Below are 27831 nucleotides of genomic sequence, written 5' to 3' on the forward strand. Positions count from 1 at the left end.
ATTCAGCTACTTGTCTTTGACTCATTCAGTATCATGCTAGCTGAATGGAATATATCTGATATACCACTCAACACCAGCCAATATTATTTAAATATGTGCAAGTGTAATGATCAGTGGATCAAAAGTATCTCCGATGTGTCTCGTACAAACTGTGGTAGAAGAAGAAAAAAACACTTTGAGATGCATTACAGGAAAATAATCAAATTTGGTGTGGTAACAGTAGCTCTGCTTCATCACACACCCCTGTTGTTGATTAATTTCCTAATACAGCATTACACCAAGTGTTCTACAGTGGTGCTTGAAAGTTTGTGAAACCTTTAGAATTTTCTATATTTCTGCATAAATATGACCTAAAACATCATCAGATTTTCACACAAGTCTGAAAAGTAGATAAAGAGAACCCAGTTAAACAAATGAGACAAAAATATTACACTTAGTCATTTATTTATTGAGGAAAATGATCCAATATTACATATCTGTGAGTGGCAAAAGTATGTGAACCTCTAGGATTAGCAGTTAATTTGAAGGTGAAATTAGAGTCAGGTGTTTTCAATCAATGGGATGACAACCAGGTGTGAGTGGGCACCCTGTTTTATTTAAAGAACAGGGATCTATCAAAGTCTGATCTTCACAACACGTTTGTGGAAGTGTATCATGGCACGAACAAAGGAGATTACTGAGGACCTCAGAAAAAGCATTGTTGATGCTCATCAGGCTGGAAAAGGTTACAAAACCATCTCTAAAGAGTTTGGACTCCACCAATCCACAGTCAGACAGATTGTGTACAAATGGAAACCATCGTTACCCTCCCCAGGAGTGGTCGACCAACAAAGATCACTCCAAAAGCAAGGCGTGTAATAGTCGGCGAGGTCACAAAGGACCCCAGGGTAACTTCTAAGCAACTGAAGGCCTCTCTCACATTGGCTAATGTTAATGTCCATGAGTCCACCATCAGGAGAACACTGAACAACAATGGTGTGCATGGCAGGGTTGCAAGGAGAAAGCCACTGCTCTCCAAAAAGAACATTGCTGCTCGTCTGCAGTTTGCTAAAGATCATGTGGACAAGCTAGAAGGCTATGGGAAAAATGTTTTGTGGATGGATGAGACCAAAATAGACCTTTTTAGTTTAAATGAGAAGCGTTATGTTTGGAGAAAGGAAAACACTGCATTCCAGCATAAGAACCTTATCCCATCTGTCAAACATGGTGGTGGTAGTATCATGGTTTGGGGTCTGTTTTGCTGCATCTGGGCCAGGACGGCTTGCCATCGTTGATGGAACAATGAATTCTGAATTCAATCCAAAGACATGCAGTTAGGTTGACGTGGGGCGGCCTTGGGCTGAGGTGCCCTTGAGCAAGGTACCGAACCCCTGACTGCTTCCCGGGCGCTCTGGTGTGGCTGCCCACTGCTCTGAGTGTGTGTGCGTGTGTTCACTGCTTCAGATGGGTTAAATGCAGAGGATGAATTTCACTGTGCTTGAAGTGTGCATGTGATGAATAAAGGTTTCTTCATTATACCAGCGAATTCTAAAGGAAAATGTCAGGACATCTGTCCATGAACTGAATCTCAAGAGAAGGTGGGTCATGCAGCAAGACAATGACCCTAAGCATACAAGTCGTTCTACCAAAGAATGGTTAAAGAAGAATAAAGTTAATGTTTTGGAATGGCCAAGTCAAAGTCCTGACCTTAATCCAATGGAAATGTTGTGGAAGGACCTGAAGCGAGCAGTTCATGTCAGGAAACTCACCAACATCCCAGAGTTGAAGCTGTTCTGTATGGAGGAACGGGCTAAAATTCCTCCAAGCCGGTGTGCAGGACTGATCAACAGTTACCGGAAATGTTTAGTTGCAGTTATTGCTGCACAAGGGGGTCACACCAGATACTGAAAGCAAAGGGTCACATACTTTTGCCACTCACAGATATGTAATATTGGATCATTTTCCTCAATAAATAAATGAATAAGTATAATATTTTTGTCTCATTTGTTTAACTGGGTTCTCTTTATCTACTTTTAGGACTTGTGTGAAAATCTGATGTTGTTTTAGGTCATATTTCATCTCATCTCATCTCATTATCTCTAGCCGCTTTATCCTTCTACAGGGTCGCAGGCGAGCTGGAGCCTATCCCAGCTGACTACGGGCGAAAGGCGGGGTACACCCTGGACAAGTCGCCAGGTCATCACAGGGCTGACACATAGACACAGACAACCATTCACACTCACATTCACACCTACGGTCAATTTAGAGTCACCAGTTAACCTAACCTGCATGTCTTTGGACTGTGGGGGAAACCGGAGCACCCGGAGGAAACCCACACAGACACGGGGAGAACATGCAGACTCCGCACAGAAAGGCCCTCGCCAGCCCCGGGGCTCGAACCCAGGACCTTCTTGCTGTGAGGCGACAGCGCTAACCACTACACCACCGTGCCGCCCTAGGTCATATTTATGCAGAAATATAGAAAATCCGAAAGGGTTCACAAACTTTCAAGCACCGCTGTAGTCCTGTTTATTCCATGTTTACTGTACACTGAGTGCAGAATTATTAGGCAAGTGAGTATTTTGACCACAACATCCTTTTAATGCATGTTGTCCCACTCCAAGCTGTTTAGGCTTGAAAGCCTACTACCAATTAAGTATATCAGGTGCTGTGCATCTGTGTAATGAGAGGGGGTGTGGTCTAATGACATCAACACCCTATATCAGGTGTGCATAATTATTAGGCAACCTCTTTTCCTCTGGCAAAATGGGTCAGAAGAGAGATCTGACAGACTTTGAAAAGTCTAAAATTGTGAGATGTCTTACAGACGGATGCAGCACTCTTGAAATTGCGAAGATGTTGAAACGTGATCACCGAACAATCAAGCGTTTCATTGCAAATAGTCAACAGGGTCAAAAGAAGCGTGTGGAAAAAAAAAAGGCGCAAAATAACTGCACATGATCTGCACAAAATCAAGCGTGAAACTAACAAGCAGCCATTAGCATCCAGTTCTGCCATATTCCAGAGTTGCAACATTCCTGGAGTGTCAAAGAGTACAAGGTGTGCAATACTGAGGGACATGGCCAAGGTAAGGAAGGCTGAAAAACGACCACCACTGAGTAAGGCACACAAGATAAAACGTCAAGACTGGGCCAAGAAATATCTTAAGACTGATTTTTCTAAGGTGCTGTGGTCTGATGAGATGAGAGTGACTCTTGATGGGCCAGATGGATGGGCCTGTGGCTGGATCAGTAATGGGCACAGAGCTCCACTCCGACTCAGATGCCAGCAAGGTGGAGGTGGAGTACTGCTATGGGCTGGTATCATCAAAGACGAGCTTGTTGGACCTTTTCGAGTTGAGGATGGACTCAAACTCAACTCCCAGACCTACTGCCAGTTCCTGGAAGAAACTTTCTTCAAGCAGTGGTATAGGAAAAAGTCAGCATCTTTCAAGAAGAACATGATTTTCATGCAGGATAACGCTCCATCTCATGCGTCCAAATACTCCACTGCGTGGCTAGCCAGTAAAGGTCTGAAAGGTGAAAAAATAATGACATGGCCCCCTTGTTCACCTGACCTAAACCCCATAGAGAACCTGTGGTCCATTATAAAACGTGAGGTCTACAAAGAGGGAAAACAGTACACCTCTCTGAACAGCGTCTGGGAGGCTGTGGTTGCTGCTGCACACAATGTTGGTCGTGAACAGATAAAGAAATTGACAGAATCTATGGATGGAAGGCTTTTGAGTGTCCTCATGAAGAAGGGTGGCTATATTGGTCACTGATTTTGTTTTTGTTTTGTGTTTGAATGTCAGATATGTTTATTTGCAAATCTGGAGTTGTCATATCAGTGTACCTGGTGAAAATAAATAAGTGAAATGGCTACATATTTGGTTTTTATTAAGTTGCCTAATAATTCTGCACAGTGAAAGTTACCTGAACACATACATATTCTCCTAAAATGGCCAAAACTAAAAACACCCCACTCTAACTTCCATACATATTCAGCTTTGATATTTATGAGACTTTCTGGTTGATTGAGAACATAGTTGTTGTTCAATAATAAAACTAATCCTCAAAAATACAACTTGCCTAATAATTCTGCACTCAGTGTATATGTTTATGGCTGAGCCTTCAGTTCCCTTGTACACTTGTAACAAAACACACTTTTCTCAGTTGTTGAATAGTTTTGATGAATCATTTGACGACTAACATTTGAAAGTGAACAGATTTTCCTCACAGGAGAATGTTGTAATTTAGGATGACCTTTAAAAAACAAACAAACAAACAAACAAACATGAGCATTACAAACAATCTAATTTGCACTCAGACAATTCTATCCATTTATATATTCAGTCTTACAGTATATTTACATATTTTGGGAATTGAATTGATATATTCAGACTGAGTCTATATTTACACTACCGTTCAAAAGTTTGGGGTCACTTTGAAATGTCCTTATTTTTGAAAGAAAAGCACTGCTCTTTTCACTGAAGATCACTTTAAACTCATCAGAAATCCACTCTATACATTGCTAATGTGGTAAATGACTATTCTAGCTGCAAATGTCTGGTTTTTGGTGCAATATCTCCATAGGTGTATAGAGGCCCATTTCCAGCAACTCTCACTCCAGTGTTCTAATGGTACAATGTGTTTGCTCATTGCCTCAGAAGGCTAATGGATGATTAGAAAACCCTTGTACAATCATGTTAGCACAGCTGAAAACAGTTGAGCTCTTTAGAGAAGCTATAAAACTGACCTTCCTTTGAGCAGATTGAGTTTCTGGAGCATCACATTTGTGGGGTCGATTAAATGCTCAAAATGGCCAGAAAAATGTCTCGACTATATTTTCGATTCATTTTACAACTTCTCATCTCATCTCATTATCTCTAGCCGCTTTATCCTGTTCTACAGGGTCGCAGGCAAGCTGGAGCCTATCCCAGCTGACTACGGGCGAAAGGCGGGGTACACCCTGGACAAGTCGCCAGGTCATCACAGGGCTGACACATAGACACAGACAACCATTCACACTCACATTCACACCTACGCTCAATTTAGAGTCACCAGTTAACCTAACCTGCATGTCTTTGGACTGTGGGGGAAACCGGAGCACCCGGAGGAAACCCACGCGGACACGGGGAGAACATGCAAACTCTGCACAGAAAGGCCCTCGCCGGCCACGGGGCTCGAACCCCGGACCTTCTTGCTGTGAGGCGACAGCGCTAACCACTACACCACCGTGCCGCCCCATTTTACAACTTATGGTGGGAAATAAAAGTGTGACTTTTCATGGAAAACAAAAAATTGTCTGGGTGACCCCAAACTTTTGAACGGTAGTGTATATATTTAGGCTTATATTTACATATTCAGAGTTATATTGAGGAATAATCAGGAATTGATTTTATTCAGAGGTACATTTATATCCACGAATTATATTTATATATTTCCTGTTTGGCTCCTCATAATAGCCGGCTAGCAAGCTAACTAGCTAGTTTAAAACACGTCATTCTCTCTCTCTGCCTCTCTCTCTCTTTTTTTTTTTAACTATCTGGCAACCCTACACCTTTCCCAATCCGGAGGCGGTGTAAAAGAGATGACGTCATCTAAAAGAGGCGAACCAAACGTGGCTGCTTTAGTTTAAAGTGCAGTGCGCATGCGCGGTCTGTTTCACACGCTCAGTTGCTGCGTGAATGGGTCCGAGGTGGCAGCTGCAGAACCAGAACACACACTGGGAAGCTTTAAAACCGGTTCTGTTCGAACCGAGATCACTTCACGGACTCATTAAACATCCAGAAATCACCGGAACTGAAGCCAGACGCTCTGTGGAAACCGGAAGAGAGGTAAATAACAACAATAACAACAACAATAATGATAATAACAGTCCAAATCAGCATAATAATAATAATAACAGTCCAAATCAGCATAATAATAATAATAATAATCCAGATGAGCTCACCTGTGCAGGTTATTTTAGGTGATAATAACGCATTAGTTATGCATGTACATGTTATATGAGGTTATAACCTTTAGTTTGGGTTAGTGAATAGGAATAAAAGTGGGATTGTTGATTAAATTGAAGCCTGATTAGCTCATGAAGCTAACCTGTGCTATATGAGCTGTACCTGTGATGCTGACCTGGATGCATATCATCATCATCATCATCATCATCATCTCAAATGCATCATACCTGCGAGTGTTATGATCATTTCTCTCCCTCTTTATGACCTCTTATCACCTTATGTTAACCTTTCTGCTTAATTTCACTCTCTAAAAGTCTTGAGAATTAAGTAATTCAGGATTAAATTTCATTTCGTTCTGTTGAAAAGGCTTGAGATGATCTCACTTCGGCACATTTTGACATTTTGTCCCACCTTGTAGAGGCAACATTTCTGTCCCAGGTCTTTAATCATTTCCCTTCTTTAGCGTGCTGTTTTCTACCTGTCCGCTGTAAGGAAACGGGTCTGCGGTGTTCCAGGTCAGTGCTGCTGTATATAAAACGCCCTATTTGCACTGGATTAGTTTTACATTACATTACAGATATTTAGCAGACGCTCTGATCCAGAGCAGCCTGGGGAGCAGTTAGGGGTTAAAGTGCATATTATACGTGCATATTATAAGTGCAGTTATACCACTTTTGTACCGGTATAAGTGTGAACACAGCATAAACTGCCTGTGCACTGTCTGATTTATTTGTTAACATCGATACTGTGATTGGATGTAAAACTTCCTGCTTCAAATGCAACCAATAACGTGACTCATTGCTACTTTGAAAATTTTCTCTGTTAAAGTGCATATCATGGGTAAATTCAGGAGCAAGATCAGTGTAATTCTCCTATTTTCTATTAAACTTTGGTCAAATATCTGTCACATTTTGCATTTTGTGCAATTTTTTTTACCTTGCGCAATACCAGAAAAATTCAGCTGAAATCGAGCCATTTGAGGCGAATTGGTCCGCCTCTGAAAAAACTTGGCATTTGGATTTCCCGGCAAACGACGCGGTACGCAGTGGTCCGGACTACCGTTGTGGTCCGGACCACGCCGTTTTCAGGTGTGGTCCGGACCACCAAGTTCAGAAGACAAATAAATTTTAAATTTTCAGCTACTTCTTCCCCTAATTTAGAATAAATTCTTTCCTTTGCCCTTTCTTCTGTTGCTTTGTAGTCTCTAGCACATTTTTTCTTATTCCTTAGAAGCTGTTCATAACCACCCTGAGACATAATGACGAAAGTTGGTAAAATTATTTTTCACTTCCCTCGTGGCAGCTCCCGCTTTTTTACATGCGTTAGAACTGGTATCTTTTATTGCGCGTGTGTTTTACGCATGCATTTCTCTTCCGGTTTGAGAAAAAATAACAAATGATGTACGACTTTGTAAAAAAACTCGTATTAAATGACAAACACAGTATGATTTTGGTAAGTTTTTATTTATATCGTAATATAATACAGCATACGGTGAACCGGACCACAATCCAGGAAAAATAATTAATTAATGCCCTCGTTTTGTATGGAAAATACGGTGATCCGGACCACCGCGTACCGCGTCAAACGTCGATTTTCGTGACATCGCGTGTGGGACGCCTCCTTCTGAATGCTACGTCAGCGCTGGTTTGTTTATGAGAAAACAACCTGATGGTTTTGTGCAAATTTCTTCAACGTTATCGCGTAATTATTAAAATGGTTAACAGATGTATCGTAGGAGGGTGTAGCAACACCAGTCTTGATGGGATTAGTACTCATCGTTTCCCAAAAGACCGGGCAATGAGAGAGAAATGGGAGCGCTTGGTCTACACAGGCTGCGCACTGAAACCGTGCAAAGCTCTCGCAGCCTGCTGGCGCTTCCGCAGGTGACGTCACGAATCTGGCTCCAGACTCCCTTGGGATTTTTCCAGATGTGTTTTGTTATTTTATTTTTTTCTGCTGTAGACAGATGGCCTTGTGCAAAATTACCCTTCTGGATGAGTGTGTAAAGGGACATACTTTCATATAAAAAAAAACCAAAATTGGTCCAGAATATACACTTTAAAGGTAGACTGCTAATTATTTTTGTTTAGTGGACTGAAAGCTATTGAATTCAAATCACAGACTTCCAATTTTATAAATTTTCTTAAATAGAACAATTAATGAATTTATCTCCACGTGGCCCTAAATTCTCCGCTATTTTTTCCTGCTTCACCATGACCCAATTCAAGATACTACGTCATGCATCGCATCATGTGGTGGGCTTTTCCCGTTCACGCAAGGCATTGTGGGATACAAATTTGAAACAGGAGAGAAAAATGGAGGACGTGAGTGTGCGAATGAAACGTGAAAGAGCGACTACAGTAACGGAAAGAAAGCGAGAAGAAAAGACGTTATGTTCTATACGAAGGAAAGGAAACGCAGGACCAAACTAATAAATATCGGCGCTCAGCGAGCACCTCGGTGTGATCAGCTGTTCGTTTAGCGACAGAATGATGGAACTGTCAGTGCACGCTCAAAGGGAAACCTTCGCATACGCACACACACACGGACTTCCTCTGTCTGCTTGACTACACGAAGCGAGCGATTTCACGCACGTTATTTGCTTTAATCCCTTCAAATTAAATAACTTCCCAGCCACAGAATGGCCTGATATTTTGTGTGATATTACAGAAATAAACGTAAATCACAATGACCACATTTCAGAGGGAACTAAATTTCACCGATTTTATGAAATCAAAAGGCCGTCTTGCTTTAAGTGCCTTGTTTAATGGCATTTCAGCTGCTCCAGGGAATTGAACCAGCAACCTTTTGGTCCCAAAGTTGCTTCTCTAACCATTAAGCCATGGTTTCCTCTTTAATGTAATATTATTATTATCATCAGAGTCTCTCTGGAATTTTAGTCCCATCCAAATCTATAATATCAGACATTTTTAATGCTGGGATTTGGAGTAAGATAACACTGTTTGTTCACCTGGCCTGACCTGGCGAAATGTCCCGAGGTGATAGCCTATATGCTGAATGTTATTATCAGAACTGTATTTACATCCTGGAGTTTAAGGACACACCACGAATGCTGTCTATCATCTCGTGCCAAAACCAAAATGAAACCTGAGTCGAGTTTAAAATGAGTATATACGTGGAGTGTATAATATAATATATGAAAAGAAAATTTAGTGTAACATTTTGAATATCAGAATTGGGTATACGGTACGAGCAGACAGTGGATTAGGTTAGGGTTCGTTATCCTGGTCCTGGGTCGGATTGGGATCAGGGCACAGAATGATCCATGTGAAGTTATGTTTACAGTTCTGTACCGCAAAAGTCTTAGGCGCACGTAAAGAAATGCTGTCGACCAAAAACGGCTTAAAAATAATGAAATGAAATGTTTCAACATGAAAAAAATACTATAAACAGTAATCAGTAAGCCGTAATAAATGAATATAACAAAGTCAATATTTGGTGTGAGACGACCGTTTGCTTTAAAAAAAAAAAAAGTACTCTCAGGTCCAGTGAGGTCAGTTTTATGCGGAAATGATCTGTAGGTTTTACTGAGCGTCTTCCAGAACCAGCCGCAGTTCTTCTGGACACTTTGACTGTCACACTCGCTTCTTCATTTTACACCAAAACCCAGCAGCCTTCATTACGTTTTTCTTTTTTAATCTGAAAAGTGGTCTCTTATGGAATACGCTGCTCAGACATATGACAAACAATTTTTTCCTGTAACATTTAATTTTGTGCTGGGAAATAAAACCCCGAACATTTTGAACTCTAAAATGTTTTCGTAATGTTTTGACTCGATAATGTAGAAGTCATAAGATAGAAATCTCATCTCATTATCTCTAGCCGCTTTATCCTGTTCTACAGGGTCGCAGGCAAGCTGGAGCCTATCCCAGCTGACTACGGGCGAAAGGCGGGGTACACCCTGGACAAGTCGCCAGGTCATCACAGGGCTGACACATAGACACAGACAACCATTCACACTCACATTCACACCTACGCTCAATTTAGAGTCACCAGTTAACCTAACCTGCATGTCTTTGGACTGTGGGGGAAACCGGAGCACCCGGAGGAAACCCACGCGGACACGGGGAGAACATGCAAACTCCGCACAGAAAGGCCCTCGCCGGCCACGGGGCTCGAACCCGGACCTTCTTGCTGTGAGGCGACAGCGCTAACCACTACACCACCGTGCCGCCCTAAGATAGAAATCTATAATAAAATTTGTATGAAAGAAAAAAAATAGAGTGCCTCAGACTTTCATAGTACTGTATGATTGTGTGTGTGTATAATATACACACACACACACACACTCCCGCCATCCAGACTCTCTGTACATAATGTTGGACCTGAATCAAAACCTCAAAATCTTCCAAACTATTCAGCCCATGAGGGATGTTATCCCAATCCGGAGTCTCCCAGGATCACGGAATGATCCGCTGGCATGGAATAATCTGCTTTAATTGTCAGAAAATGCCAGTTTTTGGTTCAGGCTCAGCATTGAGTTTTCTATCTGTATACCAAAATAATCAAACCCTTTAAAAACAAGAGTGCTCTGAGAGCACAATATCACCTGCTGGCAACTCGGCCATAACTCTTTTAAAATGTGAATGAAATGAACGAAATTAGAATATGTGTATTACTGACATATAACAAAGAATCCTGCCAAGTTTTGTGAAATTCCTCCAAAAATTGTGAGAGGAGTTGATTTTAGAAGGTGAGTACCCTTCCTGGGACGGACGGACAGACGGATGGACATCGCCACGTCACAATCCCCCTTCGGGCCTTTTAAAAATTAGACCGCTTTCTTTTGACATAAAGAAGCTGGAATATACTTGTTCCTTTTTTAAACACAGTCATATAATACCCTTATAATTAACATATATCTCATCTCATCTCATTATCTGTAGCCGCTTTATCCTGTTCTACGGGGTCGCAGGCAAGCTGGATCCTATCCCAGCTGACTACGGGCGAAAGGCGGGGTACACCCTGGACAAGTCGCCAGGTCATCACAGGGCTGACACATAGACACAGACAACCATTCACACTCACATTCACACCTACGCTCAATTTAGAGTCACCAGTTAACCTAACCTGCATGTCTTTGGACTGTGGGGGAAACCGGAGCACCCGGAGGAAACCCATGTGGACACGGGGAGAACATGCAAACTCCGCACAGAAAGGCCCTCGCCGGCCACGGGGCTCGAACCCGGACCTTCTTGCTGTGAGGCGACAGCGCTAACCACTACACCACCGTGCCACCCCATTAACATATATATAATTATTATTATTATTGGTGACATTTTCCAAGGCAGAGATTTCTCTTGTGAAGTTATAATCAACTCTGCTGCTTTTTCTCCTTCCATAGTTCAGGATCTGTAAGATTTGTTTACGTTGTATGTTGTTGCTTTACATTTATGTTAAAAGTTGCTTCATTGATACAAGAGGCTCCTCAGGGATCCGTTTTAAGCCCCTTATCTTTTCCGACTTTATTTTGTAAGTCGTGTTTTGTTTGTTACGTTTACGGTGATGGTGTTTGTGTCCTGTGTTTGTTCTAGGCTCCGTTACGCCTCCAAGCAAACGAAGGTTTATTGGTCATAACAACATGTAAGTTGTTGGATTTTAAATATATACTGTACGTGGCTGTAAATACGCGTGGCTTCATTTTCCGTCCTTTTCCGTGTCGTATAATTAATTAGCAGAGATGTTAAGGTGTTATTAAATTTATAGTTCTGGGTTTTTTTTTAATAGGATTTTTTTGGTAGTGATGTAAATACATTGATGTGTGTTATTTGTCTTGAAATTGCCTCTCAGGACCGGAGTCTTTTCATCACTGTAGTGGTTTGGTGGCTAGATATGGTATCGGACAACACTGTTCTGCCTGATGAGTGATGAAAATATATTCTGTACCTTCCTGATTACTGATGGCCCTCTAACCTCACGGATCTGTGTGTACCCTGTGTACCGAGTCCCATTTTGCTTTTCTTCGTCCTAGTTCCACGAGCTGTAAACCAGAGAGCTGGTGTGGACCCAGATTTCTGTAAAGCTGCTTTGTGACATTGACAGTTGCTTAGTGTTGTAGTTAAGAGCATCAAAACCGAGACCAAGTCATGATCAAGACCACAGTGTATCAAGACCAACACTTTGAGGGGTTGAGATCAAGTCAAGGCCAAGACCAAGGCAGGGCGAGACTGAGTCAAGACCAGGACCAGATCAGTGGGTGTGAAAGGAGTGGGGGAGGGGCGACGACGATTAAAGTGCATATTCTGGACCAATTTCGGGTTTTTTTATATGAAAGTATGTCCCTTTACACACTCATCCAGAAGGGTAATTTTGCACAAGGCCATCTGTCTACAGCAGAAAAAAATAAAATAACAAAACGCGTCTGGAAAAATCCCAAGGGAGTCTGGAGCCAGATTCGTGACGTTACCTGCGGAAGCGCCAGCAGGCTGCGAGAGCTTTGCACGGTTTCAGTGCACAGCCTGTGTAGACCAAGCGCTCCCATTTCTCTCTCATTGCCCGGTCTTTTGGGAAACGAAGAATACTAATCCCATCAAGATTGGTGTTGCTACACCCTCCTACGATACATCTGTTAACCATTTTAATAATTACGCGATAACGTTGAAGAAATTTGCAGAAAACCACCAGGTCGTTTTCTCATAAACAAACCAGCGCTGACGTAGGATTCAGAAGGAGGCGTCCCACACGCGACGTCACGAAAATCAACGTTTGCCGGGAAATCCAAATGCCAAGTTTTTTCAGAGGCGGACCAATTCGCCTCAAATGGCTCGATTTCAACTGAATTTTTCTGGTATTGCGCAAGGTAAAAAAATTGTGCAAAATGTGACAGATATTTGACCGAAGTTTAATATAAAACAGGAGAATTATATTGATCTTGCTCCTGAATTTACCCGTGATATGCACTTTAACTGGAAAAAAAATTTCAAAGCAGCAATGAGTCACGTTATTGGTTGCATTTGAAGCAGGAAGTTTTACATCCAATCACAGTATCGATGTTAACAAATAAATCAGACAGTGCACAGGCAGTTTATGCTGTGTTCACACTTATACCGGTACGAAAGTGGTGTAACTGTATCGATACAAAGTATACCGGTACAGTTTAGTGCATCTGTCCACACTAGCGAGAAATGTTTGCGGTTTTCTTTCACGGTAGTTGAAATGCGCGTGCGCGAAATGTTTCCGTGGTTACCGACTAACTTCCTTCCGAGAATATATGGCATCCGTTATTCCGTGATCTCGAGAAAACAAAACAATTATTTCATGATCTCAGCTGGATCGCTGTATCTCCGTCGGTAGAGACGAAGCCGGGCCAGTCTTCTGCGGAGGTGCCGTGGACTAATTTTGAAATGATCCCTTATTAAAAGACTTAATGCGATCTCTCCCTGTGTCAACCCATGATCAAAATATTGCCTTATTAGGTGATCGATTATTCCAGACATTCTAATGACCAAAGTTGCGTCTATACAGAATGAGAAATAGCCCCAAAGTCAGCATATCACAAGTCTCTTGGCGCACCTGAATGAACCATTTCTCAGCTGTTTACTCGAGATCATGAAATACTAATTGTTTTGTTTTCTCGAGATCTCGAATTAGTTGTGTTGTTTTCTCGAGATCCTGAATTAATTATGTCTCGGGATAACAAGGTGAATAAAAAAAAGGATTATATGAAGGGCCTCTGTCGGCTTCCGTACGGATGAAACAACGTGTGCGTGCTTTTTGTTGTCAGTGTACAGTCTGTATTTCCGGTGGTCATTTATTCAGTCGAATCGTATAAAACGCGCGAGGCAGTTGAGAAAGAAACAAACGAATCTCCGTTCTTCACTATTTTATTCAGCGAAGATATTGATTGAGGTGTGGGACTTTGCGCATGTGCATTATATTTGTATCGATACAGAACCGCTTCATCTGTCCACACTACAGCGAAGCGCTACAGTACCGATACTGTACCGGTACGAAACCCATACATTTGTGGGTTTCGTACCGATACAGTTATACCGCTACAGTACCGGTATAGTTGCTAGTGTGGACAGGTGTTGCGGTACGAAAGTAGTTTCGTATCGGTACAAAATCCCTAGTGTGGACAGGGTATTAGTGAAATCCCCCTTACAGTCGTGGTCTTGACCGGTCTTGGAATAAAATCCTGTGTCTTCTAAGTCTGAGACCTTCAAAAAGCGGTCTTGAGACTGATCTCAAGTATTAAAGCACTAGTTGTTCAAGGTTTTTGGTCTCATTTATCAGTCTTTAGTAGCTCCTGAGTGGCGCAACAGAAAACTATCCTCCCTGTCGTCTGGAGATCGTGAGTCCGAATCCTGCCGACCCGTGTCAAAACCATCCCTGGCTGCAAGTCCAAGAAAGCATACATAGCTGAGCATCGAGATTGGCGTTGCTCATTTCCCTGTCAGTCAGAGCAAATCATAGGAATCTGTGAGCTCATGTATGTGGAAGAGGGCTGATAGCACTGCTCTGTGATGTAGCAGTTCGGAAAGATACGCTTGACTGGCTTATACGTACGTGTCTCGATGGAGCCAAGGTGAATGATTAGATTGGGGAAAAAATGGAGTAAACGTTTTTAAAAAAATTCAGTAAAGTTGTGTGTGAATATTTTCATCTGCAAACTGAAAATTCCTGCCAGATTTACAACCATTTCCATAACGTGCGCTAACAGCAGAGCTCCATACAAGACAAAACTCTCTATAAAAGAGATCTGAAAATATAATTAAAATAAAATAGTGACTAAATAATAATCAAAGACACCTCCTACACTCCGTATGCGCTGAATTTTTCAGTAACGCAGCTCCGCCGTTGCAGTACGTCGGCTCCGACAGACACGCCCAAACTACCGAGTCCTCCTTTTACAGCGTGCCATTACTTTTCTAATAATTAATTGAATGGCTTGTCATGTTATTTGTCCTATTTTATGGATTTGTTGTGCGTTGTTTTCGTCCAGGTCATAGAATTAGAAGAATCAAGTTTCAGAAATCCTTCATAGAATTCTGATAATTTATCATAATTGTGCGATCAGGTGAAGTTCACATGAGCGAGTCTCGTTAGATATATTTGTTTGTATCTCGTGTGATAAATAAGGTTCAGCGTTTAAAGCGTGTCGAATCTGGTTTTCTCGTCCTTCCCTTTGCGGTTATTTGGATTGCGTCAGGTGACGTGTTGAAGGAGGATACGCTTAGGGTTTTGTGTTTGTGCGAGAGTCAGGGGGTCAAAGTGCAACCATGGTATTTCACCATCACTCCCCAGAGCGTCTTCGTGTCATGCGGTGTGACTTAATAATCAGTATGTGTTATTACACATGAGCATCATGAGGTAAAGTGCTCATTTCTCACATTACAATCTTCTTTAATAGCAGGTTGGTTTGTGTAATGACCGTTTTCTGTCACGCTGCGTTCTTATAAAGACCTTTCACCACCGAGTGTCTGCTGTCACATCGGGACTGCACGAGGGGGCACTTACTTTTGTACCGTGTCTGCTTGGAGGGTAAGTGGAAGATTTCTCGGTCTGGTACGCAAGACGTTTATAAACCCTGATTTAACTGCGTAACGTATTGCGCTTTTGGAAATGACTGGTGTTTAGAGATCGTTAATTGATACAATACGGACCAATCAGATCAAAGATTTAGGGTAAAAAAAACGAAACAGCTTGAGGGGTTTTTTTTTCGACAGTACTGAATGTTTCTGTTGGAAAAACGCAGCAGGTTCGAGCTGCTGAATCGTACTTAAACTCAATTAAATTAATAATTTGACTTGAGTTTGTTATTAAACTGGACAATAAAACTCGTTTGTAGCTTGCTGATGCGATTACGGAGAAAGTGTCGTGATGGCGATGTAATGTTTTGCTGAGATTTTGCTTACAAGATATTTATCCAGCATTTATGAAAAGCAAAAGGAAACAAGTTGAAAATGGAACAAGTTGAAAAGAAATCAAACGTATTTACGTTACGGTTTTTACGTATTATGTTACGGTTTTTATGTATTTACGTTACGGCTTACCGCCAATAACAAAGGAGATAATGTTGCTGTTGTTTGTCTTAATCTCAGAGAAGTCATACCGTCCTACCTCACAGCTTTATCCTTAAATAGAATTTCCTTTTGCGCTTAAAATCTCCGATGTTTGTTTAATTTTCCGTGACAGTTTTCACATGAAATATGGAATTTTATTTATTTCATCTCAAACAATTTCTCAATCAATTTGATATAAAACTCTAAACGTATTTAAACATTTTTATCTCCCAGTCCTTTTGTTTGTGACTCATGTACGACATGCAGATCAATTTCAGGACACTTTCTATTTTCGTTTTGAGATGCTTTTCTGCTCACCACGGTTGTAAAGAGTAGTTATTTGAGTTAATCTAATATACATACTGTATGAGTCAGTCCACCAGATTGTTGTTTTTTTTTTTTATACCAGATGCTCAGATTATGGATTCTGAGTTCTACCTGCTGCATTACACTCTCAGGCCTCCGTATATAGGAAATACAAACCAAAGTGAAATTGGACCAAAGGAAGTTACTGTAAATCTGACATGAAATCATGTGCGCACAACCCAGAATGGTCCATTTTCCAGGCGCAGATCAGACAGAACCTTGCGAATCCGTCAGGAGACAATCTCGACTGTAGATTATTGGCAAATTTCCCAGATCTGTTGAGCAACTGGCCGCAAAATGCTATTCGGAGGGTCAAGAAAACACGTGGTGAAGTATTAGCGCCGACAAGTAAACGTTGCACGAAAACTGCGTTCGCGTGATTGACGCATTTTCACTACAAATCAGGACGTCATTCGCTGATTTTTATGGCAGGAGGAAGAGCCAGACTTGTCCCGGTCATGGATAATGTTAAAAGTGGTAAATGTATCCTGTAGGGGGCGCGATTGAGGTGATTATTCATTGATAGTTACTGGATCAGCCAGCGAAAACAAACGGTGCAAAATATCGCACGCTTTTCAACACCGTTTCTGCACGTTCTGTAAACAGAGCATCTGGTACAAAAATCCCGTGGCGTGAGAGATATATATTTTGGCCGAATCCCATTTCACCCCTTGGACCAACCCCTTGGCCCTTCCCCTCCATTTTGCGCGTTCACGTGAAGGGGTAGGGGTATCCCAATCCCAGTTAACGCGGAGGGGTAGGGGAAGGGGTAGGGCTTCTGTACCCCTCCAAACGGAGATTTTCCTGGAGCTGACTCCGAACGAAGGGGTTTGAGTGATTTCCCACAATGCCATGCGGATTTCAGCGAGATTTCATGCAGATTTCAGAAAGATGGCGGTTCCCGCGGCGAAAGATTGTCATAAATGTATTTTCTCCATTATTTACGTGTTTTAAGTTGTTATCCAGAGGAAACACGCCGCTTGATTCGCTTTCGAGCTGAGAATGAGCAGCGATTTCTGAAATCCAAGCTGCTGCTAAAAAGCTTTGGGAGTGAGTATTATTTTCGGTTGCTTGACTGCGTACGTTTTGTTCTGTTATTCTCGCTTTTATTGTTTACATGAGTGTTCTGACACCTCATTCTGTCGGATGTGGTGCACGAAGCGCCAAAGATATCCCATTCAGTGGTGTTAGTTAACAAATCACACCCTGCCAGCAGAGATTTCTGGTTCTGGCTCTGACTGTAGCGGCTGGTCGCAGCCAATGACGTATTTGGTCGCGTTTTGCTAACGTAAACCCTGACGGAGGTACGCGATGACGTATGCGATCGTTGAAGGGCTATCCCAATACGTAGGGGTTGAATTTCAAGCCCTATCCCTTGTAGCTCAGTTTCAAGGGGAAGGGCCAAGGGGAAGGGGAAGGGGGAGGGGGAGGGGAAGGGGTAGGGGTAGAAATTAGAATTGGGATTGGGCCTTAGTCACTGACTAAAATCGGAGCTCCGGATGAGTTTATGAGCAAAATATTTATTTCCAACGGCACAAAATCACCCTGAATAGAATAATATTATCGCACCATCGAATTGTCATGTTTTTCGCCTCAATAAATCACTGCATTGTCTTGGGACATTATTATGAGACCTATAATGAGATACGCATCGCAGTTACGATACATATTTATTCCTTTCTTTGACGCTGCATGCCATGCGCCAGAAACAACACCACCACATTTATTATGGTGTGACTCTGCTGGGTGCCTGGTGGACTGCAGTGAACCAGCACTTTCACTTTACATCATTACTGTAGAGTTACCGTTCAATATTATCGCACATAAGAACTAATCGATATCGATCCGCGGTAGGTTTAGATTATCGAACACTAAGGAAAGATGCTCATAATTGCTATTGATCTGTACTGTAATTATGTTTAGACCAGTGTACAGAGTCAGAAATTGTTCAGGTAAAAAAAAAGCAGACGATGCAAAGATACTGTACGTTGCTCGCTATGAAAAACAAGACAGTAGGATTAAAAAAACCCAACACCTGGAAAATATCCTCCTCAACCGAATGCAGCGTATGAGCACCAACGGTTCAAGCTGCGATCTTTATATTTCAAACTTAATCTGTCAAACAGCCATGTGGTTCCAACTGTCCAACAAGCTATTGGACTAATAACACTGTTTTCACTTAAACTGTCATGAATATTTTCTTTAAAATGTGTTAGTAAATAATCCCATGTTATTTTTTTTAAAGCAAATTTAAAAATAAGCACTGGTTAAAAACCCGTTTATCTTATGGAAATAAAGATACAAATTTTCATTGTCAAGTGTTTGTGAGCTATAATCAGGTTCCCTGTGGTGGTAGTCGGATGTTGTTCGTACGTATGGCCGTTGTGCGGTCGCAAAAGCCATCAAAAATCAGGCCGATGTATTACCATATTGTTTTAAGTACGGGGCTCCGTTCCGCTATAACCGTAGTGTCAGTTCGAACCTGTCTAGCCGTTCTCCTCCACCTCGCTCATTAATAAGTGCGCTCCTAATGAAGTGTGTTTGAACATCCGACAAATCCGAGTCGCCGATTCTTTTCTCGCCGCTGCTCAGCGCCCTTTCTTTCACATTGTCGAAGCTGAACGGTGTAATTAGAGATCGCGCACACTTCTGAGTCCTGCTCAGAGTCGATGTCTCAGCGCTCAGCAGTCAGCACTTGGCTCTCGGGATTCCAGCTCACTTTCAGAACAAGGGTTTCTACTTTTAGCCACGTATCTCGCAGGGTTGCGTTGTTCTACTCGAATTCCAAACAACCTTGAGAGAACAGGGTTTGGTTATATTTAGGGGACCAGGTGCCAGTGGGGGCGGAAATGCTGACTCGGAAAATTTAAAACCGTTCCAGGATTTTGATTCCTTCAGAGAAAACTGGATCATGATGACCATCGTCATCATCATCACCACATTTTTTTTTTCTGCAGTGCGTTCAATTTCTGATTTTTTTTTTCCCGCCCTCTCCTCTCATTCTTCCTCTGATTGTCTTTCTCACTCTGTTTCCTGAGGCAGAGTCCCACGACCTTACACACACACACACACACCTTCACACTTACTTTTGGCAGCATTGCTAAACAGGGCAGGGCTCTTTCTGCATGCCTCAGGTTTAGAATCATGCGAAATACATGCCTTAATCATCATCATTATCATCATCCATCATTCACACACTCACACACTCGTCTCTCGTTCATACTTGTCAACTTGCTCGTTAATGTGTTTGTTGTTCCTGACTCACTATGACACACTAACGTCGAAATATCTATAAAAACGCACAGTAGGACATCACCGAGCTAAAAATAATCAAAGTTGAGTCCTTCTGTTCCTCGGTACATATTTTGGTGTCACATCAGCACAGGATCAGAGACGGGAAGGGGGCGTGGCTTGAAGCGGGTTTAAGGTGGATTAGAAAGGATTGGAGTGATAATACAGAGTCCAGCAGTTCCCATTTGATTTGTATGTTTTATTATTAAGATTTATTTTTATTTCATGGTCAAATAGTCCAACTGAGTCAGATCCATTCAGGAAGTGACTCAGGCATGCAGTGTGTGTCGAGTTGAACAAATTATGAATTTGTTGTTGTTGTTTTAAGTATATGAGCTGAGAAACTGAGCCAAACCACAGATTGCTGCAGGAATGTCTTGTGTTATATAATCATCTAATCATCCATCAAGCACCATCAGCGCCACGATTTCCACATCGGATCATTTCTTTGCTCACAGTTTACATTTTTTAAAGCAATAAATTAAACACGTTTCTGGGTCGAGTTTCAGCTCTGCACACTGCTCTCCCAACTTTTTGGTTCGATTTTAATTCTGAAAGCAAATCGCACCACAACTAAAAGTATAGACTTCAGTCTGATCCAGACTGATCAGATCGGATCCAGTCGTGAAAGTTTATGCAATGTTCTACTGGTTCTGATAACCTTCTGTTCATTTTTTACCTCAAAGCTCCAGGTGAATGAATGAATAAATAAATAAGAGGGAGGGGGAATCAAACTTCCAACCTAAAATGGATCTTTAGATAGTGCTCACTATCAGAAGTGCATCCACACACACACGCACACACGCACGCATGCACTGTTACTGAGCCAGTTTGGAGAAAGAGCAGCACTCCTAAGGTCAAACTAGCCAGCTCAAATTACGTGTGCGTGTGAATGAAAGAGAGCCACGCATCAATAACAAGGCTGTTAAAGAAGCAAGTGGTGCGTTTAACACACACACACACACACATTCTTACGCTACGTTCACACTGCAAGGCTTAATGCTCAATTCCGATTTTTTTTTTGTGAAATCCGATTTTTTTGTGAGGTCGTTCACATTAACAAATATATGCGACTTATATGTGATCCTCAGTATGAACGAAAAGCGACCTAAAAGTGTTCCGCATGCGCATTGCAGGATACGACGACGTCACACGCAGTGAGCATGGCCAGTGTTTACGGAAGTAACCTAAAGTTTCCTGTGTATGACAGTAGCCAGCATGGAGTACCTGGCGATGATGCAGTTGTTGTTGCGACGGAGCCAGAACATGCACAATAGCCTGATGTTAAGGAGGAGGTTGAGAAGGAAGAGGGCAAGGGTTTTGGCTCAGGCGTTCTGCGGGGTAGTGACTGCAACCTCCGTTCAAAGGAACGTGTCATGTGCCATGTTTTTGTAACTTTTTTTGAGACCCGCCGCCTACTTCAGCGCAGAATAGTGACGTTTGTGGCTTGTTGATGACGTGTAAGTCGGATGAATGCGACCTGGCGGTTCAGACTGAAGTCGCATATGAAAAGATCGGATAGGAATCGGAATTAGGACCACATATCCAAACGGCCTGGGTCGGATTTGAAAAAATCGGATCTGTGTCGTTCATATTGTCAATAAAAGAGCGGATACAGGTCACATATGGGCGAAAAAAATCGGATTTGAGTCACTTCAGCCTGCAGTGTGAACGTAGTGTTATAGTTCTATCATTGCGGGGACTCATTGACAGAACGAATTCCCTCGCCCCTTATCCTATTCCGGTCCTCAATAAGTCCACACACACACACACACACACACACACACACACACACACACACACACACACACACACACACACACACATTCTTGTAGTTCTATCATTGTGGGGACTCATTGACAGAACAAATTCCCTAGTCCCTTACCCTAACCTTAACCATCACAACTAATAGTTTACCCCTAACCTAAACCTCATTCTAACCTGAACCCTAAAACTCAGTCTCAGCCCTCACACAGCACTCTGAAGAAGTGAGGACCGGCCAAAATGTCTTCACTTTCCAAAAATGTGACGAGTCATGGAATCCACGGACACATGTCGGCTGAGACGAATCCGAGAAAATCGCAAAAGAAGCATTAGTTAATTATTAATTAATGCTTCTTTTGCGATTTTCTCGGATTCGTTTCGGCCGACATGTGTCCGTGGATTCCATGACTCGTCACAAATGTCCTCACCAGTTTTTATTTATTTTTTTAAAAACAAATAAAGTGTTCTGTTCCTCAATAAGTCCAAGCAGATGCGCAGCTTGTGAACAGGCAAGGCAGTTTATTTTGTTTTTTATTGTTTTTATTGTTCTTTACCATTGTATTTTCACATTTGGAATTTAAAAAACTTTGGTTTCATACATTTTTCGTTGGTGTCAGATTATTTATAACATATTGGTGATGAACACTGGTCAGAAGGGCCCCCTGGAAATTTTTGCTTGGGGCCACAACAGACTCGAGAATCGCCTCTGAGTCCAAGTACACACACACACACACACACACACATTTGTCTCCCTATCTTTGTGAGGACCTTCCACTGACACAATTATTAATGCAGTGAGTTAATTCTATACCTCACCTAAACCTGACCCTGACTTTAACCTTAGTAAAGAAAAGGAAACTCTTTGGCGCTTTTATTTTTGAAATGACAACAATTTCCTTGCGGGGCCATTTGGATGGTCGAAATTGTCAGGTTTTAGTATGCTTGCGGGGACAGTTGGTCCTCAGTAGTATATAAAAACACACACTCGTGCAGCTTAAGGCAACAGCAGGAGACGACGTGAACCCGTTTCCTGTATATTTACAGTTTCTTGCTTTCAAGCACACTTCTGAGATATCGTGATATCTTTCTTTTTCAAAATTTTTTCAATGAATTGAATTACAGACAGATCAGGAGCAGCCAGTGTAGGTTCGAAATGTTGTTATTCTTACGGATTTGGTCAAGTCAAGGTTCCCTTGGTTCTGTAGAACATTTATGATGACACGCGTCAGCCAGAGTGCTGCACAACGGCTTTTCACCGCCGGGGTGAAAAGAGAGATGAGAGAAATTACAAATAAAAAGAAATAAAATAATTAATATGAAGGATGAGTTAAAGTATTATGAGACAAAAACCACACGTACATATATCTTTATTGAAATATAAATGTATTTGTATAAATAAAAAACAGTTAAGCAATAAATTAATTTTGTAGACACTTTAAATAGAGTATGTTTGAACTGTGTGTGTGTGTGTGTGTGTGTGTGTGTGTGTGTTATAAATCATGTTTGTAAGTTACTGCAGTGTAAATTCCCATGAGCTCGGATTATTGACATTGTGGAAAAGCAAACGGATCCACTGTGTGCTCTCCTGTGGTGAGAGATGTTTGAGATGGAGATATGATGATGATCCTGAAACGCTCTCACAATCTTGTGGTGTGTGTTTAGTCAGGAATCTGATGCTGAAACAGCCGAGAGCTGCAGTGTGAGCACTAAACACCTGCTGGAGTTCAGCCCTGAGGTGAAGCTCGGGCTTTTCTGTGCGAGGCTGTGGTCGAGTTCAGCAGATAAAACGTGCAGTGGAGGTCGTGTGTCTGAGGGTGTAGAGACCCGTCTGAGGGTGTAGGGACCCGTCTGATGGTTAGGGACCCGTCTCAGGGTGTATGGACCCGTCTGAGGGTGTAGGGACCCGTCTCAGGGTGTAGGGACCCGTCTCAGGGTGTATGGACCCGTCTCAGGGTGTATGGACCCGTCTCAGGATGTAGGGACCTGTCTGAGGGTGTAGGGACCCGTCTGAGGGTGAGGGACCCGTCTGAGGGTGAGGGACCCGTCTGAGGGTGTAGGGACCCGTCTGAGGGTGTAGGGACCTGTCTGAGGGTGTAGGGACCCGTCTGAGGGTGAGGGACCCGTCTGAGGGTGAGGGACCCGTCTGAGGGTGAAGCACTTTTAATGTGTACTGAACTGTTGTTTAATGTCCTGGTGTAAGGTCACTGTGCTGCAGGTTCAGGAGGGAACTGATGAAGCAGCAGCAGGAAGAGTTTACAGTTTTAATCCCAAATAATTTTCACACACTGAGTGCAGATCCGGAACTTTCTCAGTGTGGAAGAGTTTGTACTTTTCAGCCTTTTAAACAACAAAAACAAACAAACAACTGTTTAAAACATCTCCTTTTTATCATTGTTTTTTGTTTGTTTATTTAGTTAGTTATTTGTTCAGTGATTTTGGTATTGTTTATTTGTTTCTGGAGTTATGTGTTTTTATTCTTTCTTTCTTTCTTTCTTTCTTTCTTTCTTTCTATTTTATTTATTTATGTATTTTATTTATTAATTCATTCTTTCTTTTTTCTTCCCTCCTTTCTTTTGCTTTCTTTCTTTTTTCTCCCCTCCCGCCTTTTCTTTCTTTCTTTCTTTCTTTCTTTCTTTCTTTCTTTCTTTCTTTCTTTCTTTCTTTCTTTCTTTCTTTCTTTCCTCATTTTGTTCCTCTTTCTTTCTTTCTTTCTTTCTTTCTTTCTTTCTTTCTTTCTTTCTTTCTTTCTTTCTTTCTTTCTATTTTATTTATTTATGTATTTTATTTATTAATTCATTCTTTTTTCTTCCCTCCTTTCTTTTGCTTTCTTTCTTTTTTCTCCCCTCCCGCCTTTTCTTTCTTTCTTTCTTTCTTTCTTTCTTTCTTTCTTTCTTTCTTTCTTTCTTTCTTTCTTTCTTTATTTCTTTTTCTTTCTTTCCTCGTTTTGTTCCTCTTTCTTTCTTTCTTTCTCTTTCTTTCCTCGTTTTGTTCCTCTTTCTTTCTTTCTTTCTTTCTTTCTTTCTTTCTTTCTTTCTTTCTTTCTTTCTCCCTCTCATCTTTCTTTCTTTCTTTCTTTCTTTCTTTCTTTCTTTCTTTCTTTCTTTCTTTCTTTCTTTCTTTCTTTCTTCATTTCGTTCTTCTTTCTTTCTTTCTTTCTTTCTTTCTTTCTTTCTTTCTTTCTTTCTTTCTTTCTTTCTTTTTCTTCCTCCCTCCTGCCATGAATTTCACCCTTGATGCTCTCACGCCATTAAAAATTAAACAACTAATGAATTTTATTTTGAGTTAAAAAAAAAATCTCAGTGACCATCTCAACTTTTTTTTTGTCTCTCCAGACCGAGTCATGACTCAGACCCCAGCCGATGGCTGCACCCAGCTGACCTTGACCTTTGCCCTTCTCCTCTCCCTCGGCATGTTGTGTTGGCCCCTGGGAGAGGTCAGGGGTCAGACGGAGCTCCCTCCTGCTCTGATCCTGCAGGATCTGCTCAGCCGCTATGGAGAGAACGGGACCATCTCGGTGCCGCAGCTCCGGTCTCTCCTCGCACACCTCAGCACGGAGCAGAGCGCAGAAAACACGCCGGCCACGCCGAACAACTCGGCGGTGAGACATTCTCGATTCTGATTTCTGACCCAGGCGAATGTTCGAGGTCCAAATTGTGTCCTGTCTCTGCTTTAAATGAGTCGCATGACCTTCCTGAGAACGGAGGCTCTTTACCTGACACGTGTAACTTTCCTTTTCTCACGCTTCTTATCAGACTTCTGGAGGACGTGTGGAGTATTATCCGCAGCTAGAAGCCACTTCACATTAGTAGTATTATTATTATTTATTAGAGCAGGACTCTAGAATTTGTAATCTCAGATTTGTGCTTTGTCTGTTTTATGGGATTGAAGACGAAACAAGGCAAGGCAAGTTTATTTATATAGCACATTTCATACACAATGGCAGTTCAATGTGCTTTACAGAAGTAAAAACAAAAACAGTAAACAATAGAGAAATAAAATTACATAAAATAATTTTATTTTTATTCTAAAACAATTAATTAAAAGAATTAAAAGAATTAAAAGAAAATAATAAGAATTAAACAATAGTATAAATAAAATAATAAAATAAAGTAGAAATAGGAGGAGAGGAAAAAAAAAAGCGTCTTGCGGATGTCCGTGTTTCGACTGCCCTTTCGGTTTATCGTGGAAGCATGATCTTGAAATGTTTTGCGTCGTGCTTTTGTATCAGATACGTTAGAAGCTGAGTTTGTGAAGTTAAACATAGTTTAATTACAATTCTGTCACTGGGGATTTTGTGCTTTTTCTGATTTTAATATTTTTCTCTAAAATATAGCAAGGAGGAAGAGTTCATGATACAAATGTGCCATAAATTGAGGCTAAAAATATACAAACGTGTAATAATCCCGGATGAATGATGATAATTAGGCGTCTGTGTGTGTTGTCTCAGTGTTTAGCTGCAGGCACTCTGGCAGCTCACGGTTTGAGTGAGAAGTCCCGTTTGGACGGGCTGGGCCTGCAGGAGTTCTGTCCCACCATGCTACAGCAGCTGGACTCTCGAGTGTGTCAAGATGAACAGAACCAGGAACCAGAACCGAGCGCCAAACCGTCCAACGCTGAAGGTAAGAGGGAAGATACAGTAAGAGAAGGCAACTCTTCAAAACTTCCTGTTAATTCAGCCTTCCGACAGATTATTAACAATAATAATAATATAGCAATATCATTTCATCATGGTGTTGCTATGCTAACATTTCATTTTTGCATTGCTGTGGTAACGTTACCGTGGAAACAGGATAATGAAATGTCTCATTGTCCGTCTGTATGGTAAAGTTCCTGTGTTGTGTTGGTATGGTAATGTTATATTGTCTGTCTCTATGGCAACATACCGTACCATAGTGACGACGACAACAATGATAACATTCCATTGTCTCGTCTCGACGGTAACATTCCATTGTCATGTTGCTATGGTAACAGATCATCTTTGTATCATTGCGGCAGTGTTTCGCTGTTCTGTCTCTATGGTGACCTTTCCTTGTCCTCTTTCTGTGGTAATGTTTCACTATTGATTTGCTCTGGTAATCTTTTTATTGTCAGGTCTCCATGGTAACATTTCATTGTCGCGTTTCTGGTAAAGGCTAATGTCGCAGGTTTTTTAAATTTTATTTATTTATTTAAAAAAAAAAATTTTGCTACCAGGAAATGATTTGTATAAATTGACAGTGATAAATGAAATATACCGTCTATCTATGCATGAAAGAAGAAAGAAGAAACGAAGAAGAAGAAGAAACCTTTATTTGTCACATGCACACTTCAAGCACATTGAAATTCATCCTCTGCATTTAACCCATCTGAAGCAGTGAACACACGCACACACACACACACCCAGAGCAGTGGGCAGCCGTACTACAGCGCCCGGGGAGCAGTCAGGGGTTAAGTACCTCACTCAAGGGCACCTCAGCCCAAGGCCGCCCCACGTTAACCTAACTGCATGTCTTTGGACTGTGGGGGAAACCGGAGCACCCGGAGGAAACCCACGCGGACACGGGGAGAACATGCAAACTCCACACAGAAAGGCCCTCGCCGGCCCCGGGGCTCGAACCCAGGACCTTCTTGCTGTGAGGCGACGGCGCTAACCACTACACCACCGTGCCGCCCTTAAACAAACTCACACCTCCCTTACGGCGAGCGCTCAAGGGACATCGGCTCTACCGACTGAGCTAATCCGTATAATTTGCAGTGGAACTGTACAGTAGAACCCCGTATCCGCTGACTCGGGAACCGTCGCTTCAATTTTCTGCGATTCACCGCGGCCTGAAAATATTCGTCAGAATCTCATTCAGTTGAGAAACAGAGACCACATTCACATAACTTTTATTACAGTATAGCGTTATAATTCTTTTATTTTACTTTATAAATCACATCCAATATGACAACAAAACCCAATAATAAACTTGATCATATTTTGTGTATGGGCACAAAAAACAAGCTTTATATACGCAATGTTCTTGCACTGGATCTTGGAATTTATTCTATACACATTCACTGGATAGGGGCGGCACGGTGGTGTAGTGGTTAGCGCTGTCGCCTCACAGCAAGAAGGTCCTGGGTTCGAGCCCCGGGGCCGGCGAGGGCCTTTCTGTGTGGCGTTTGCATGTTCTCCCCGTGTCCGCGTGGGTTTCCTCCGGGTGCTCCGGTTTCCCCCACAGTCCAAAGACATGCAGGTTAGGTTAACTGGTGACTCTAAATTGAGCGTAGGTGTGAATGTGAGTGTGAATGGTTGTCTGTGTCTATGTGTCAGCCCTGTGATGACCTGGCGACTTGTCCAGGGTGTACCCCGCCTTTCGCCCGTAGTCAGCTGGGATAGGCTCCAGCTTGCCTGCGACCCTGTAGAACAGGATAAAGCGGCTACAGATAATGAGATGAGATGAGACATTCACTGGATATGAGCAA

The 27831-nt window shown here is 42.0% G+C and overlaps 1 protein-coding gene across 1 annotated transcript in view; it reads left to right on the plus strand.

Moving 5' to 3' along the window:
* The first annotated feature begins 24720 nt into the window (after window positions 1-24720).
* slc39a14 (solute carrier family 39 member 14) overlaps window positions 24721-27831 on the plus strand; it is a 47190-nt gene continuing 44079 nt past the window's right edge. Inside the window, 2 exon segments of the mRNA XM_060907470.1 lie at window positions 24721-24982; window positions 25832-26003. Coding sequence (XP_060763453.1) covers window positions 24725-24982; window positions 25832-26003 — 430 coding nt within the window. The 5' untranslated portion in view covers window positions 24721-24724.

This window comes from Neoarius graeffei, chromosome 24 (genome assembly GCF_027579695.1).
Source record: "Neoarius graeffei isolate fNeoGra1 chromosome 24, fNeoGra1.pri, whole genome shotgun sequence".
Lineage (NCBI taxonomy): Eukaryota > Metazoa > Chordata > Actinopteri > Siluriformes > Ariidae > Neoarius > Neoarius graeffei.